Source organism: Malania oleifera, chromosome 11, assembly GCF_029873635.1.
Source record: "Malania oleifera isolate guangnan ecotype guangnan chromosome 11, ASM2987363v1, whole genome shotgun sequence".
Lineage (NCBI taxonomy): Eukaryota > Viridiplantae > Streptophyta > Magnoliopsida > Santalales > Ximeniaceae > Malania > Malania oleifera.
In genome coordinates this window covers 41,119,673-41,138,145 of record NC_080427.1, presented here as the reverse complement: position 1 = coordinate 41,138,145, position 18,473 = coordinate 41,119,673, and the positions used below count along the sequence as shown (strand labels likewise).

At 36.3% G+C, this 18,473-nt stretch overlaps 1 protein-coding gene across 1 annotated transcript; it reads right to left on the bottom strand.

Annotated features, from left to right (window-relative positions):
• Window positions 1–1,394: 1,394 nt before the first annotated feature.
• Window positions 1,395–9,817, bottom strand: LOC131168140 (uncharacterized). The gene is made up of 5 exons (XM_058127377.1): window positions 9,646–9,817; window positions 5,343–5,405; window positions 3,697–3,871; window positions 1,937–2,016; window positions 1,395–1,796 (listed from the first exon to the last, which is right to left on the bottom strand). Exons 3-5 carry the CDS (start codon window positions 3,823–3,825, stop codon window positions 1,727–1,729), a joined length of 279 nt encoding a protein of 92 aa, XP_057983360.1. The 5' UTR covers window positions 3,826–3,871; window positions 5,343–5,405; window positions 9,646–9,817; the 3' UTR covers window positions 1,395–1,726.
• Between the last annotated feature and the right edge of the window lie 8,656 nt (window positions 9,818–18,473).

Below are 18,473 nucleotides of genomic sequence, written 5' to 3'. Positions count from 1 at the left end.
GGCAATGGATCAAATACACACCTATAGTATGATAATTGGCATCCCAACAGTAGTGTTATTCAGTATTCTGATTCTCGCTAGCCTGAGGAGTTGGAAGTTCAAGCTGATGCAAAGCTTTCCTCTATAATTAGATATAGTACTTGGATTTTAACTTGAAGAATCTCTCTTAGTGTTGTTGCATGTAAGACGGATCAAATTTGAGCCTAGTACTGAAACTGAAGACAGAATTATATGAAGTTGAGGTAACTTTTCTTTCTCGACTGCTTGGAATAACATTAGAGAGAAGGATTCTCGTGTCGATTGGGCTCAAATCTTATTGATGAGTAGTATATTAAAGCACTCTTCTAAATAGGCTGCCAACTTTGGAAAGAATAGCTAAACAGAACAATTCACTTGATCCTCTATGTAAAATTTGAGGATCTTCTCTTGAAACCAGAGAACATCTTTTCTTCAACTGCAAAATCTTTAATTCAGCTGTCAGTTTAGCTTGTGAAAATCTTCAACATTATAGCAGATAATTTGGACTGGGAAGCAAATTTGATGATGCTTATCAGATAGAGCAATGCAAAGCAGCATGGAATGCAAAAGATTATGTGGGATGCCAGCATTTGCTATAGTTGGAAAGCCAGAAATGAGATGATTCTCAAAGGGAAGGTGCCAAATCCAGACTTCATTGCATTACAAATAGCAAGTCATTTAAGAATGGTTTGAAATTGAAGCCTACCCTGTTTTTGGTGTCCTATAAGCTGTATGTTTTGTTCAGCATGGCTAACTGCTGTCTGTTGTTGCTCTGGTCTGCTTGATTATCCATTGCTGTTGGTTATCTCTGAAGCTGTTTTGAGTTAAAAGCTTTGATGAAAGGTAGACTTGATTTGTGGATTTTTCTCAGCTTGGTCAGATGCTAATTGGTTGAAGTTGTGTTGGATTTGGTTGAAACATAGACTTGATTTGTTGATGAAAGCTGTTGTGGGCTGCTTGAATTCTGGTTCAGGTTTTGTAGTTATTCTTTTGATGATGCATCTTGTTGAATTGTCGTTTGGCTATTTGCCATCTTTCGAGCTTGGTAATATATGAAGCTCACTTCTTCCCCACCCCAAGAGAGAGAGAAAAAAAAGTATGCAATTTAAATAATTTGTGAACTCAACTGCAAATAATTTTTCATTCCATTTAACTCTCATTCTATTTCATTCCATTTGTGTTTTTGAAGTTTCAAAGAAAACCTGGAATACTTTTATTTTAAAAAATCTGCAATTTAAATTAATTGTGAACTCTAACTGCAACCCCCCCAAAAAAAAAACCAACCAAACAAACAAAGGTGGATGGGGGTTGGTATCTTGCTATATATATAAATACACACATCCATACACATATTATAAGGCAGAAGAACCTACAAATCAGTTAATCAGGCAAGAGCTTTATTCTAGGGCATTGAACTTCATGCTGTTCTTTTCAAGTGCCGATTACAACACAAATGTGAATAAGACATGCCCTTTTTAATGATGGTCTATTTCTTGACAATTTAGGGAACTTGTGACATACTTTTGTTCCCAAACATTCTATGGAAAGCACACTTGTTTACAAAAATACATCATAACTTAGGAAGAACAGTCTTATGGTAAAAAGGGCAAAAAAAATAAAAATAAAAAACCCAAGCATGCAATTATGATCCTGGATCCCTGATATAGAAATTCTTAAATAACATACCATAATGGCTCTGCCGAAGGCTTTACTCGAGCTTCACTTCTCTCTTTGGAGGATCCAACTCCAAATAGGAGAATGGTTCTGTTGGCTCCTCCCTGAATGCCAAACAAATCATTCATGAATTAAAGGAAATAATATCTGATAATGCAACTCAAGGCATTCTTACCAACACTACAGCAGAACAGTACTAGAATTCACACTTACATAAATTGGAAACACATAACAAGGTACATACCCAGGCTTAGACCGCATGCATCGCCAGAATAACTTGAAAGGACCTGGGACTGTCTTAAATGGGTTTCCTTCAAAACAAGCCTACACGATATACAGATGGAATAAGCTCAAAATATGTGAAGAAATAACTGGTCATTAACATTGACTGCTAGTACATGTTGAGTGCTAGTTCATTACTAGTTTACTGCTGCTAGTCCAGTAATACTACTACTATGACTATTATTATTATTATTATTATTATTATAGGGACAACCATTTTTCACCATTCTCATGATACTCAAACCATAAAAAGAACTATTTGATTCAGCCAAGCTGCCCATGGGTTAACTAGTTGACAATGTAAGAATGACTCTATAATGTGTGTGAGTACCAAACCTTCAACAATTTGTACTTGCAATTCATTCCATTCACTCCACAAATGATTCACCCCCCCCCCCCCCCCCCAGCGTGCGTGCTTAAAAAAGACATATAACACCTTTTAAAAATCTAGTCTTCCCTTGAGATGTTTTGAACTATCTAAGGGAACAATTTGTTGGTAGAAAAGTTTGATGGCCCTTTTTTGGCTGGGAATAGAACATCTCCAAATGGTAAGGTTCATAATACTGCCCTACTCACCACAATGAGTACACATTATCTCTATGTTTGGAGAGGCCTTGGATTTAGATTTGTATTGGATTTGGATAAGATGTAATACAAAATTGTATTGATATTTGTCTAAATCTACTCATCCAAATCCAAGGTCCAAAAATCATGCTCCCAAATGCAGCATACAGGCATAAGGCCTCAATATCAAATGTCCCCAAGGAGATTCGACCCCCGCCTCCACCATGGAAGACATGAGGTAAACTATTAGGCCAAAGCCCCAATTCATTTTCATTAGTTTTATGGTCTCATTCTCAGCTTTATATCAACGAGGAGTATGTAAATCACCCTACTAATGCAGGAAGAACATCCAACATAATTTTCAATTCAAAAGGCGATAAAACCAACTAAGCTACATTTCATTCAATTCAAGGATTTGTTTCTCACCCTACTGATCCAGGATGAATGTCCAAACATAAATTGCAATTCAAAAGGGGGCAAATCCTACTAAGCTACACTTTGTTCAATTCAAGGACTATTTCCCCTCTTCTTCAAAGCTAACTTTATTAATGCATCTTTAATTAATGGAACCCGACAGGCGCAAATCCTCCATTTGCACGAAAGCAAAAGACAAAACCGATCATGTCACATCCTCTCAGAATTACTTGGCAACGAGCACCACATAGCAGTGAACAACAAGGCACCAAATATTTGAAACCAAGTACAGACAGACCTAAACCCACAAAAATAAAATCCACAACTTCAAATCATTTCAAATCCCCAATGACATCCTATTTTGTACAACAATCAGTTTGATTTTACTCCATACAAGCCTAAGAACGCAAATGTACATTGGAAATCATGTTAAGCTAGAATCTCATTCTTTCCTTGCATTTATCAGATCAATTAATCACTATTTGCTCAAAAATCCCCATTCACCTTCTTCATTTCCCATTCTCTCCCTTCACCAGAAACTGAGAAGTAAGTTACAAAATTAAGTACCAAGACCTACTGAAATCTTTTCTTTTCCCCTTTTGAAAGGTAAATATGATAGCATTAAAAAGACCAGCTAAAATCTTGTTCCAATTAGCTCATTCTTAATTATGATCCTCGTTATAACTAAATAGAAAGAAGTAAAGAACAAAGTTGACCCAAGAGATGATGAGAGCTAGGTGTAACCTGGATGACATCCTCAGCACGGTCATTGCACCTGTGTGCCTTGGGTTGACGATGATCCCCCTCTGGCATGCCCCATGGACTCTCTCTCCTTGGCACCGGTCTCGTGCTGCTACTATCGCTACTGCTCATTTTTCTCTTTCCTTTCTTCTTCTTTTTATTCCAGATCTAGAAACGTCTGCAATCGCTTGTTTCATTAGCAGAATGGGATCAAAGAAGTAATTGAATGAGGGATGAAGTTAAGTTACCATAGGAATGGAATGGAGTGTTTAATTCCATTCGAGTGCTTTAAGCAAGGATGGAATCAAGGACAGTGCCAATTCCATTCCAATGTTTGGGAGAATGGAAAATACTTGTATTAGATTTATGATAATGTCCTTATATACAAAAATGTGATGATCAGCTGCTTGTTTAAAATTCATACCCTAATTATGCATGCCACAGTCTCATATATATATATAAAGAAGATATATTAAGAGAGGGAGAGTACAAAATCTACGAAAATATGAAATATTCACACAGAAAACAGAAAAACAAAATTAAAAAAGGAAATTGAAAAGAAAATTAAAAGAGTAAAATTTAAAGACATTAAACGCGCACGCGTATGCACACACACACACATTGAATTTATGCTAACTATAGAGACACTAAAGCAAGATTTTTCTGCAAATGATATAAGTTTATCCTTAAATTTATATGTTTGCATCTTGAGAGAGATTAAAGGCTCTTTCTTACAAGGTGGGGTAATGGGCAAGGCTACTTAGTATATAAACACTGTTGCTCACAGACAAAGCTCTTTCATACATAACATTTTGTTTGTGTTAACCTAACAAATATACCAATAGTGTGATTGCATTTGAAATCAAAATGAGAGAAACAGAAAACCCTGCCTGTTAATGCTACAAGAAATGAAATGCAATGTACCGAGGAGAAATGGAACTGAATAGTATAAAGATGCCAAAGACCCACAAAGGCCAATTCCTTATGTTGGATAAGATGCAAGCACCCACTCTCTAACCACTCTCTTTCTGGACAAGATGATAATCCATCAATTATTTACATCACCACAAAAAAAAAATACAAAACAAAACAAAAACAAAAAAACATAACAAAACAAAAAAAAAATCTAAAAAATATGACAGTATGAATTAATAAAATTAACAACCTGGATTAGACACTGCCTGTGCCCCAGTTTCCAAATCAGAATTCAGAAGTGCCAATTCCTTATTAAGTTATACTACTTAAGCTCCCACTCCAACCCCCCCCCCCACCCACCCTTGCCCTGCCCCCTCTCGAAAAATAAAATAAATAAATAAATAAAAAAAAATAAAAAAAAGGAAAACTCAAGCCATTATTCATTGGGGTCCCAAGCAAATTACTACTTTCTAAGGTAGATAACTGTGAAGTGTGAACAGCAAAATAGTGTAAACAGTAGCGCAGCAGTGCAACAGAATTGCTAGGAGCCCAAAATGGAAGACATTTCACAATTCAAAACAAAGATGGTTATGCCAGTGAATATTCTTTTTGAGGGGGGAAAAAAGCAGAAAATATACAAACCAAAAGAACATGAAAAACCAACAGATCAATATGCAACCAAGAAATTTGATACAATAAAAGGTTGGCACTTAATGACAACTATAAGCACTCACAAGGATAGGATGCTGGCAGAAAGCATACTCTACGGTCTCCAAATCATAGCTTGAGACTTGGACCTGCAATATTGTCCACAAAAATGAAACCAGAAAATTTTATAACAAATGAAGAAAAAGAGGATAATTTTTTAAAAAAGATCCATCCGCGTTATGAAAATCAATACAAGTAAAAGCATTCATCATTTTACAATAAAACTGGGAAGCAAAATAAACATAAGTATGATCTAAGAAGAGATAATAACAATAAACCCAAAGCAACAGTATACAGCAGAAGTGTACCTGTCCTGTCGCACAAAATATCAGTGTTTATTTGTGGACAGCAGGGGGTACTTATAAAAATAAGTCATATCAGTTTTCTAGTTTTTAGAATTTATTTTTAATCAGCAAATCCAGGGCACTTAGCTTCCTTCAAACTTGTAAAGTTGTAACTAATTTTCTCTATACAAAAGTACAATAAATACAAAAATCATCCAAGTATAGACAAGAAAGTGAAGAAAATACATAAAATGCATCAGACAAGGAAAACAATAGTAGCATTTCAATAGAAATTGGTGGAAGAATAACATAAGTACAGGATTAAATTATCAGAGATGAACATCAACTAAAAAGTAACAACAACAACATAGCAGTGGGGAAAAAAGACAGCAGAACCACAAATCAGATGCACATATTCCAGTGTAATCAGAAAGCAAATGCATAGATTCAAATGCATTGTAATGAACATGGTTTTAAATAAAGGCCACGACCATTACGTAACGCTGTTGCGTAACAGTTTTTTGGGTTACCGATACCGTTACACACCGCCAAATCGGTGGGAATAAAAATCACAGCTGTAGTGGCCGTTACGGACAGCCACCGTTACGTAAAGGCCGCTACGGCCGTTACGTAACCGCTACAGGATTGTCACATCAAAAAATTTATTTTATTTTTTACTTTTTCTTCTCACCTTTTCCCTCTTATTCATAAATCATTCTCAATATACCATATGTCAAGAGGAGGAAAATATTATAATGAGAATGACAATGATACAAAATTTACTATTTCTTTAAATACTCACAAGAGATGCATTAATTAACAATTTGAAAAATACTAACTTAGGAAAATATTTTATTTTGACAATATTAGTAATGTGATATTTATGTTCTATATTTTTCAACTTCAACCTTCGTTCTTTTCTAGCTATTTTATATTTGTATTATTTGTTTGTTATATGTGTCTAATAGATTAATGGAGTGTATAATGTATCTTGTTTTATTAATTAATTTAGCACACATAAGAATTTATCACAAATAAGAACAATGAGAAGTATAAATACGTACACACGCGTAATTTTTCTATCAATGGTGGTTTAAAACAAATGTAAGCGTGTTTCCCTTACCAAAAAACTTAGTTACTCAAACTAAAGGATCCAAAATACACTAAAACTCTTAAAAAGGGCTAAAAGCTTAAAACATGCAAGTACTCTAATATGCACAAGGTTGTGCGTGCTTCAAAAACATTCACAGTCGTTACACCCGCTTCCCATTATGTAACATCCGCTGCTCCCGCTTCCCGTTACACCCGTTACCGTTACATTACGCTACCCGCTACCGCGATTTAAAACCATGGTGATGAAGATCTAGAGAGCAATTGAGCCAAGAAAGAGAGAAACCGCACCCAGGAGATCGATAGTATTCATCTGGAATGAACTTGACAGAGGGAGCTGTGGCCGTCATTCAGCAAGAAGCTGCGGAGATGCTCACCTACCCAACAAGGTCGGCTATAGAGATTGGTAATAGAAAGAGCAAGGGAGAGATGGTTTGATGCATCAAGGGGACAGACACATTCTGTCTGGAACTAAAATTTTTTAGGACATTCTTGTTTTTGGGAAAAAATGGTCAGGAATGAGATGCTGGTGTAATAGAGAAAGAGCAAGGGGAGAGATGGTTTGATGCATCAGGGTGAGAGGGACATTTTGTATGGAACTAAAATTTTTTAGAGAGGCATTTTTGTCTTTGGGAAAAAATGGTCAGGAATGAGATGCTGGTGGAATGCTCATTCTTTTAACAAGGGGAATACATATTCCAAAGGAATTACCAATGGGTAGAATTAAGATTCCATTCAAGTCTCAATTTTTTTCAACCAAACATGCCATAAGAAAGGTCAAAGGACTTCAGGCATTTGGCCTAAGGCACTTTTGGTACAATGGTACTACTTCATGTAAGTACTGAACTTGGAAAAAGTAGTGAACCTTTATGAGCCCTGTTTGGCAGCACTTCAAAGAGTCCTTATGGTACTTTTTGGTTATCATTCAATAATTTATTTTATCTTAATATTAAAATGTCCACTTATTTAGATAAATACATTTATTAAACTGCAAGAATTATAAATTGTTTTCACAATTTTTTTTTATATAATTATGTTATTTTGATTCATTTATAATTTTAAATTTTAGTAAAATATTATTTTATAAAATTTAATACAGCTAATATATAATTACTTTATATAATTGCATAACATTATTCTAATAAATTAAATACATATTTTTTCATATTTTAAATATAAATTATTTTTTTAACTATAAAAGTATAATCTGAAAGTAATTTAAAATTTTATTATACCTTCAAATTATAATCGAATAAATAATTAGATTTCAAAGATAAATATATTCATTAACTTGTAAAGTTAAAATAATTCACATATTCTTAATCAAATTATTAGAATATTATTACAACTAAAATTTGAAATTAAAATCATTCATATTTAATTGTAATCTCTTATAATTTTAGTTTATTTATTTTTTAATTGAAGCATCATTTCATCAAATGATGAAATATGTGTCAATTTATTTAAAAAGTCACTACTTATTACATATGTGAGTAGGTAAATACTTTCCAATTCAGAAGTACTTATATTTTTATAATCAGTACTTATTTATGACACATTCAATCCCTACTTACAATTTTCACAACTTATCCAGAACAACACTTCTTATCAACTCATAAAATAAGTACTTATAAAGGTTGTATCTAGTAAGATGCAGAATGTGTGGCTATGAACTATGAACTATGAAGAGAGAGAGTTCTAAGAAAATAAAACCTGCTCTTGGGTACTCATATAACATTTTAAGGCTTCTAATGGCTCGTTTGGTTCGGCGGAATAGTTATTCTTTGGAATAAGATGAAACATAGTTTAAATGTTGGGAATGGAATAGTAATTCCTTGTATATTCCTGATTATTTCATTCAACGTATAATAAGAATGAAATAGATATCTCTATGATGAAGTTTAGGATAGTTATTCCTTGTCTATTCCTTATTATGAACACATAAAATGTTTCACATTATAATTTGTTTCATAGTAACAACATAATTTTTTGTATAATTGATTGTAACTAATCTACTCCTGAAAATAAATATTTCATAAACCAAAGGTAACCTAAGTTTTTTACCACTCAGTTCTATGAAATGGAATGAAAGTGTCTTTAACATAAAGATGCTTCCATCCTTACATCAAATTTCTGCATTAGTAAAAACAGTAGGCCTATACTTCGTCCACCCATAATTTTCTCAATGCACCCAAAAACAAATAATCCCACATATTTGCAACTGACATTGCATCAAAAAAACAATTTCCTCTTGAAAAATCGACCCAAAGAAACAAATAAGAAAAAAAAAAACTAACAGTGACAACCAAACACAGCAGCATTATTATAACTATAAATGTTTAAAACGGAATAATATTTGTATTAGGAAGAATGTCATGGTCATTTGGCAATTAAATCAGTATAATTTCTAGCAAAAGATTAAAGCCAATCAAAAACTTCGAAGCTTCAATTCATTTAAGTACCTGGCATCAACTACAAGATATCATACCCAATGTTAACTGAAGCAAAGGGCTAATTTTACCATTCTTTTTTAGAATTACTCTTTTTTTATTTTCCTAGTTTTGTAGACTCATGTGCAGAAATCAAGGGGAGCAAAAATCAAAATGACAAACTTGGGAAGGCGGGCAACAGTAAACCAAGGGAAAAGGCAAAGGATCTTTGGGATGGCAGCACCAAAAGCAAACAACAAAAAGAAAACGAGGAAGACAATATTTATACTGAGAGCAAACACTGCTGAACTTGAACGGAGAGTGAGCGGGTGAAGGGAGGACAGAAGCAATGAGAGGAGAGAGGGTTAGGGCTTGAAATCGGGCTATTACCACTAATTGAAAATTTAGCAACTGCCGGGATCATTAGGATACTAGTGAAAGGAAATAAGCAGGCCATGAATGTCTGATTCTTTATGAAATAGCCAGAAAGAATGACGACGACTTACCGGTGATGGACACGGACAGTTCAGCAGGCCAGAGAAGGTAAAATTTGGTGACAGCAGTGGCAGAGCAGCGGAGGAGACGAGGACTTGAATAGAAAATGTTACAGCGGGCGTCGAATTGTGGGGAGAATGCCGGACATATAAAAAGGGCAATTTCGGGAAAAAAAATTTTCTTAGACCATTACGCCAGTATAATGAGTTAATACTGAATGAAGGGCTCACGATTTGAGTATTAGCACAAGTCAATCATATTATAGGTTCATAACTAATAGCCTTTTGGACCCTCGATACGGTATCAAACCTACGAATTAGCGTACTCTACTTTCAGGTCTCACTAATCAGGGTAAAATCTGGATGCAAACATGACTTTCATGCATTAAGTAGGCGTTCGGCCAATTCGACCCCTGGGACGCATCTTTATTACCATCCATGGTTTCCGCTGGCTCACAGAGTGAACTCTCACCATCCACAGGTACCGCTGTCTCTATGAATGTATTTACCTGAAATTGAACTCTAATACTCCTTGTTACGTACTGATGTCTTTCCACCGCACCATGCCTATGGGGGCATGTATATTTGGGAGATTCACCTTTTTAAAATGATGAAACTGAAAAAATAAAGCTTCAGTTCTTAAAAAATTTCTTGTGAGATCTATCTCAATGAGGTAAAAAGTAGGGACGTTTTTGTCTTAATAGTTTCAATTTGAATGGAAGTTCAAAATGAAACAGAAGGACCAAATTTTTTGGGATAGAAAATGGTCATTCTTCCACATCGTTTGGCTTGCATTGTATTTTTTGGTTTGCATTTGCTTTGATGGTTTCATTGAGTTGTCTTAAATTTCACATACTTACGCTGTGTTTAAGAATATGGATTTTAAACTTTGGATTTGAATTTATGTGAATTTGGACAAATTTCAATACAGTTTTATATTACATCTTGTCAAAATTCAATGCAAATCTAAATTTAGAACCTCTCCAAATATAGGTGTTGACGCACAACGATTTTAATCTTCCAATTAACAAAATAAATAGCACAAAGAACATTCATAGAAAAAATGTAGATAAGAAATTTTATGTGGTTCAGCAAGATTGCCTACGTCCACGGAGCGTACACCTAGAGAAAAATCTACAATGAAACGATGGTAGTACAAAATCTAATCAGACTCTCCCCGATCCCAGATCCCCTATACACCCCTTCACCTGTCAAACCAGTGAAGAAAAAATCTTCCTAGAGAGAAAGCCTCCTCTAACTTTCCGTGCACAAAATGACAAGCAATACTCTCTTTTTACCATGGCTTACGAACATATATATGACACCACACAACCGTTGGATTTAGAGACAATCCAACGGTTGTGATAAAAGCCACAATAAATAAATAAATAAAAACATATTTTTTAACAATCTCCACCTTGGCTTTTAATCACAGCCAAGCACAACATTCCATGTCCACACTCTGGGATGCTCTGTCAACAATCAACAAAAGACTACATTAACTAAGTCTAGACAGCGCTTGAACTTAGCTAATGTAATAGGCTTCGTGAGCATATCTGCAATATTTTCATCTGTGTGGATCTTCAATAACTGGAACTTACCACTTTCAACCCAACCTCTAACTGCATGGTACCGCACATCAATATGCTTCGTGTTAGAGTGGTAGACCTGATTCCTTGCCAAGTGGATCGCACTCTAACTATCACAGAATACGTGTAACCTATCCTGCATAATACCAAGTTCTTGAATTAGTCCAGCTAATCACAAAGCCTCCTTACCTGCCTCTGCCAAAGCTATGTATTCAGCTTCTACTGTAGTAGGTTGCAACATAGCCTTCCAACTAATGGAACCACCAGCCATGATAAAAATGAAGCTAAAAATAGACCTCTTCTTATCCAAATCACCTGCAAAATCTGAGTCCACATAAACCTGAACATTACAATCATCAGAACTTTCAAACAAGATACCATAATCAAAAGTGCTATGCAAATATCTGAAAATCCATTTCATTGCATTCCAATGCATTCTACCTGGATTAGCCATATATTTACTTACCAAACTAACTGCATATGACAAGTTTGGTCTACTACATACCATAGCATACATTAGACTCCATACTGCATTGGCATAAGGCACACTAGCCATATCCAACTTATCCTCATCAGTAGAAGGACACAGTTTAGTAGACAACTGAAAATGAGTAGCTTAAGGCATACTTACCGATTTAGCCTCATCCATATTAAACCTTTCCAACACCTTCTCAATATACTTACACTGTGACAGCTGCAGCTTTTTTTGTTGTCTGTCCCTCCTGATTTCCATGTCAAGGATCTTTTTAGCAGCACCAAGATCCTTCATCTCAAACTCATCCTATAACCTGGCTTTCAACACATTCAGACTCATCAGCACTGTAGAGGCAATCAACATGTCATCCACATATAGCATAGGGATCACATATACACCACTGTTAAGCAATCCAAAGTAAACAAAACTGTCATAACTGCTTCTCATATACTAAATTCTCAACATATAAGAATCAAACCTCTTATACCATTGCCTAGAGGATTGCTTTAAACATAAAAAGACCTATTCAACTTACATACCAGGTGTTCTTTACCTTGTTCCACAAACCCCTTCGGTTGCTCCATTAAGATATCTTCCTCCAACTCACCATGAAGGAAGACTATCTTTACATTCATCTGTTCCAGATCTAAAACATGCATGACAACCAATGCTAACAAGGATCTAATAGAAGCATGCTTAACAACAAGAGAAAATATTTCATTATAATCTATACCTTCTTCCTGTTTGTATCATTTTTATACTAGCCTGACCTTATATTTTATCCCTTCTGGTTCTGAAGTAGGTTTTTATTTTCTGAAAACCCACTTACAACCAATCAGCTTTCTGTCCTTGGGCTTCTGAACCAACACCCAAGTGTTATTCTTATAAAAAGACTTCATCTCCTCAATCATGGCTCCAAGCCAACTATCTCGTTCAAAACTCTGAACTGCTTCCCAAAAATCAGAAGGATCTCCACTACTAGTAATCAGAGCAAATGCAACTAAGTCCTCAAACTCATACTTGACTAGAGGCTTAACATTCCTCCTTTCTCTGCCAATGGTTATGTAACGACCTGAATAATAATGGGATTTAAATAATAAAGAGGAGGGAAAATGGAGACAGTAACAGAAGGAGGAAGTCGACTTCGCGTTCGTCGATGACATTGCACTTTGGAAGAAATAACAGAGGGAAATCTTCAGGACTTCGTCGACGAATACAGGGGATTCATCAACGAAGGTATAAGAGAATTCGTCGACGAATATAGGGGATTCATCGATGAAGGTATTAGAGAATTCATCGACAAAGACAGGATTCGTCGACAAAGAAATACCGAGAGAGGTTTGGGCCGACTAAATTTCGTCGACGAGGACTAAATTTCGTCGATGAATTTATTAAAGGATTCGTCGATGAATTCTCTACTCTATAAATATCAAAATCCGAATTTTTGACTTCCTAAAGAAGCTAACACTCTCCTCTCTCTCCTCCATTCGGTTTTCTCTCTCTCTCTCTTCGATTTCGGGCTAAATTTACCCCGGATCGACAGTTTGAAGCCACCATGACACTCCTGGGGAAGTTCTCTCCAAACCTGCCGGAGCGGATCGTTGGTGAAAGCAAGTTGGAAATCATCCTTGAGTTGAGGTAAGACTTTTTAAGTCAAATTTGGTCTTACGATAGTTATAGGAAATGATATACACATGAAAATACTGAAGTTTAATACTAGAAGTTTTCATTTTCAGGGTATTGGTCAGAAACTCCTACAGGTGTTAGACTAGATAATTTTGGGGGCTTTCTCAATAGTCAAGTAAGGGGATAAACTAAGCTAGTATTTTATGAAAAATGTATGTATATTATTATAGAATTTGATTTTAGGGAAATGACTGTATTTATATATGATTTATATTTGGGAAATACGGATAACATGATGGTATGTTAAATATGTGGAAAATCTGTTCAGTGTGGCATGAGTATAAAATGTTAGGAGATACTATTTTCTAGAATGGGATTATGATACGGATTTTTATAATAGGAAACCGGCGTATGGGCCGGGATTTTATATATATGATTTACTGGCGTACGGACTGTGCTATGATGTGATTTTCCAGCGTACGAGCTGTGCTATAATATGTTTGCCGGCGTACAGGCCGTGCTATGATGTGATTTGCCAGCGTACGGGCTGTGCTACGATTTGCCGGCGTATGGGCCGATGATTTTCATGATATACGTATATATGCAAAATGATATGATCGATGTGAAAATTAATGATATGAAATATTCATGTATCACATTTTCAGTTTATGTTATATGATATCAGAACCTGGTTGGCTTGGTCTAGGCTAACACTTGCACGGTACTGTTGTTATGTGTCCATGGTCTTCGTGATCATGATTTCTGTGTTAACGCCGCTGTACGGTGTGGTATGAGATTGGATAGTCAATGTAATTTTTAAGAAGTGTGTGATCGCCCCTAGTGTACGGATCAGGTCAGGCAGACCCATCAGACTTACAGATTGTACTGTTGACTTGGCAGTGGTCGACCAACCATTGTCAGGTCCCGCCTTTGGGCCACACAACCCAGTCATGTGGGGGTAATACATGACAACAGCCAGCTAACCTACTAGGATGTTTTGTGTTATTATTATTATATGAGATGAGATATGTTTATGAAAATGCAGTATGTTCTGTCCTGATTTGATATATATATGTTTTCCCAGATCTGACAAAATAGTTACAGTATATGTTATGTATGGTATGTGTATAACACGGAATACTCATGTTGTCACACACTAGTATTAGTTTATTTCCCTTACTGAGACGTGTTTCACCCCTAAATTTTATAAACTTTTCAGGAGCCCTAGATAGGAGAGCGGGAAAAGCCCCGCTGATCTAGAGCAGTTATCTGCCCTTTTTAAAGGGTAAGTTTTACTAGGGACAGTTAGATTTTTGTGGGAAGTGTCCCTAGATTTTGTTTCTTTTTTTGGGATGTATATACTGAAATACAGTGGTACAGTGACTCTGGTATTTGCAATAATGTGATGGATGTTTTATATTTACAATATTGTGATTATGTGTTTCCTGCTGCTTAGGCTTCCGTGTTGTGTTCTGATTTATCCCTAGTACCCACAGGTCCAGGTGTACTATGATCTGCTGAGTTGGGGATTGTGATATTAATTTAAAAAAAAATGGAAATTAAGCAGGTCGCCACAGGTTAGCCCTGTAAGCTCATGTCTATCACCTTCCTGAGAAATTTCCTGAGGAACTGTAGCCTATCTCATTGTATCCTGTGCAACATAATCAACAACAATAGTCTGAGTATTACCCATACCTGAATTTTGAATACTGTCCAGCTCCACCTGAATAGGCACTCCCATTGAATTAGACTTCATCTTCTTATTAGCATTCTCCTTCAACATAGCTTCCTCATCGAAGACCACATCCCTACTAATGACCACCTTCTGTGCTATAAGGTCCCATAACCAGTATCCCTTTACTCTTTCTTGGAAACCAAGAAATACGTACGGTTTTGACTTAGAGTCCAACTTTGATCTGTCTTGTTCCTGCACATGCACATATGATGGACAACTAAATATTCTCAACAGAGAGTAATCTACTGGCTTACATGTCCATACCTCCTCAGGAATCTTTGCATCAATAGCTGCAGAAGGAGACCTATTTACCAGGTAGCATGCCATACTCACTGCTTCTTCCCAGAATGACTTAGGCAGATTAACCTGAATCCTCATATATCTTGCGCTCACTAGTAATGTTCTATTCATCCTTTCAGTCACCCCATTCTGTTGTGGGCCATGTGGAACTGTATAGTGCCTAGTGATCCCCTCTTCCTTACAGAAGTCAATTAATTGGCTGTTTTTGTACTCCAGTCCATTGTCAAATCTCAGAAACTTCACCTATTTCCCTGTTTGTTTCTCTACCTGAGTTTTCCATTCCCTGAACTTACTGAATACCTCACTCCTGTGCTTCAAAAAATACATCCATACTTTCTTGGAAAAGTCATCAATAAATGAGACAAAATAAATAGCACCACTGTGAGACTGTACCTGTACTGGACACTATACATCTGAATGAATGTACTCCAGCACCTCCTTGCTCGTATGCTTTCTTGTTCTGAAACTCACCCTGCGTTGTTTACCAAACAAATAGTATTTACAGAACTTAAGCTTACAACAAGAATTACCTCCCAATAAGTTCTGCCTGTGTAGCTCCTGCAAACCACACTAACTCATGTGACTCAGTCTCATATGCCACAGAGTAGTATCATCTGTATTTGTATCTAAAGAGGTACTAGCTGTAGCTCCACCTGTCACTGTACTACCCACTAGAGTGTACAAATTGTTCCTCAGATGACCCTTCATTACTACTAGTGAACCTCTAGCCGCTTCCAGCACACCATCCCTAATTAAAAAAGAGAAATCATTACTGTCCAAAGAGCCCAAGGAAATCAAATTCTTTTTCAGACCTGAAACATGCCTCACATCCCTAATGGTTCTAACCACAGCATCAAACATCCTGATTCTGATCGTTCCAATACTAAGAATATCACGGGAAGCGTCATTACCCATCAACACCGTCCATCCAGAGATTGGTTCATAGGAGTCAAACTAGTCTATGTATGGACACATATGATATGAGCACACCGAATCCAAAGTCCATGTATCGGCTAAGTAATTGGAACCTGTAGTAACAGCCAAAAGATCCCCATCAAAAACTGATGAACTGCTCTCCACTACGGTAGCCTGCTCAGTCTTCTTCCTATTCTTTTCCTCTATATCTCTTTTCTTCCTTAGACAGTCCTTCTTCATATGCCCTTTTTTCCCACATAAAAACAACCACTCCTCCAATTCCCATTCTTACCCCTGGACTTGGATCGAGATTTCCCTCGATTCCAATTACCCTTGCTAGAACTCCTACCCCTGTAACACCCCGACCCTCTACGTGGGCCCAGAGTGCTACTAATCCATTCATTTACCTACGAACCGACATTCTAATATCACTTATGCAGCGAAAAACATAAATATAATCTCCACAAATATAACACCAAAGTTTACTATTCCTATCCATAATCTAAATTAATTATTCACCACCTGTAATCACATACATACATGTCTCCAAAACATAATCCCCAAATACCAGTATTCTCAACCATCTATATCTCATAAAACTCAAAACATATAACATAAAATATAAATTTATACATATCAAAATTAACATAAAAATATACCATTTTCTCTTTCTATTTCCCAAAAATGTTATAAAACCTTGAGCTCTCTAAACTCGATTTCGAGGAAATCCTGAAAAAGATACATTTATATTCGGTTGAGACACATCTCAGTAAGGGAAGAAACAATATATTAAAACAGCGTGAGGCTAACATGAGTTTATATAACAACATAATATTTAACATTTGAAAATCATTAACATAATTTCTAAAATCATTCTCTCAACCTAATCAATCACATGCAAAAGATTTAACCCACGATATTATCCAAGGATGGGGGTGATTACCCGCCCATATAAGTAGCACCCCTCCGTTATGATACATTTGGCAACTCGAAGGTCACTACTAAAGCATATCAGGGCTCTCAACTTACTCAGTAAGCCCTCTAGTGTTAGATTAATCTCGTACTCACACAGTTCAAACAAAGGTTTACCAGCGAAGGTCCCAAGGATAGGGAAATCTACCCGCCCATACAAGTAGGTTCCCTCTGCCCTAGTGCATTATGCAGCCTACTGCTACATATGATACTACTAGCACACTCGCCTTTCTCAGCAAACCCTCGAGCGAAGAGTATGTCCCGCCCTAGATGTAACATATTCTATTAGCATAAATACTTCTAATATCATAATACATTATTCTTTTTGTCATTATTTAACCATTCACATTTGTTCATGTTCATAACTTAAACATTGCACTGCATTTTACATTAAGTGACTCTTTCCCATTTACATCGTTCACATTTCACATTTCATTCCATTGTCATTTTATTGCCATTTCATTTCATTTTCATTTCATTCATTCATACTACAGCCGCTCTTTAGCCGTCATTAGTTAGTCCAAATAGAAATGCGCTAGAATTTGCTAACACGGCTCCTTTTAGCTGTTATAAGTTAGTCCACATAGAAATGCGTTAGAATTTGCTAACACGGCTTTCAGCTGTCATACATTTACATGGTTGCTTTAACATACACAATGTAGAGACCCAAACCCATAATAAGCTGGGTTCATCAACGAATGAGTCACGTTCATCGACGAAGTCCTTCAGAGCCTCGTTGACAAAATTCAGAGCCTCGTTGATGAGCAAATATCGAGCGGGTCCAAGAAATATCTTGAATTGGGCTCAGCGACGAAGGAATGGCTTCGTCGATGAGTTGTGTGGCGGATTCGTCGACGAAGACGCAGCCTCGTCGACGAGTTTGACTCGGTCAAAGGCCCTATAAATATCTATTTTGGTTGCTTAGAAGTTAAGTTTCTCCCAAAGCTCTCTCTCTCTCTCTCTCTCTCTCTCTCTCTCTCTAAACTAGCGAAAATTCTCTCTCTCTCTAAGATTCTTCGTCATTCAACGTCCGTTTCTAAAAACGGAGGTTCCTGCATGGATCAAAAGAGGAAGTTCTACAACTTTAGCGGATTAGATCGTTGTTTTGAAGATTTTTGGGTTTTCCCAAAAATCGAGGTAAGGATCTAATTTCAATTTCGATTGAATATTTGGATAGTAGTCAAAATTATAGTAAGGTTATATTCTGTGGTTTTTAGGTTTTGAGGAT

Bases quoted from the DNA above. Each gene is read 5' to 3' on its own strand.
- LOC131168140 (XM_058127377.1), bottom strand. From the start codon at position 3,825: ATGAGCAGTAGCGATAGTAGCAGCACGAGACCGGTGCCAAGGAGAGAG. The intron at 2,017-3,696 runs GTTACACCTAGC...TATATCGTGTAG, and splicing joins GTGCTGAGGATGTCATCCAG to GCTTGTTTTGAAGGAAACCC. The intron at 1,797-1,936 runs GTATGTACCTTG...TTTGGCATTCAG, and splicing joins TGCATGCGGTCTAAGCCTGG to GGAGGAGCCAACAGAACCAT.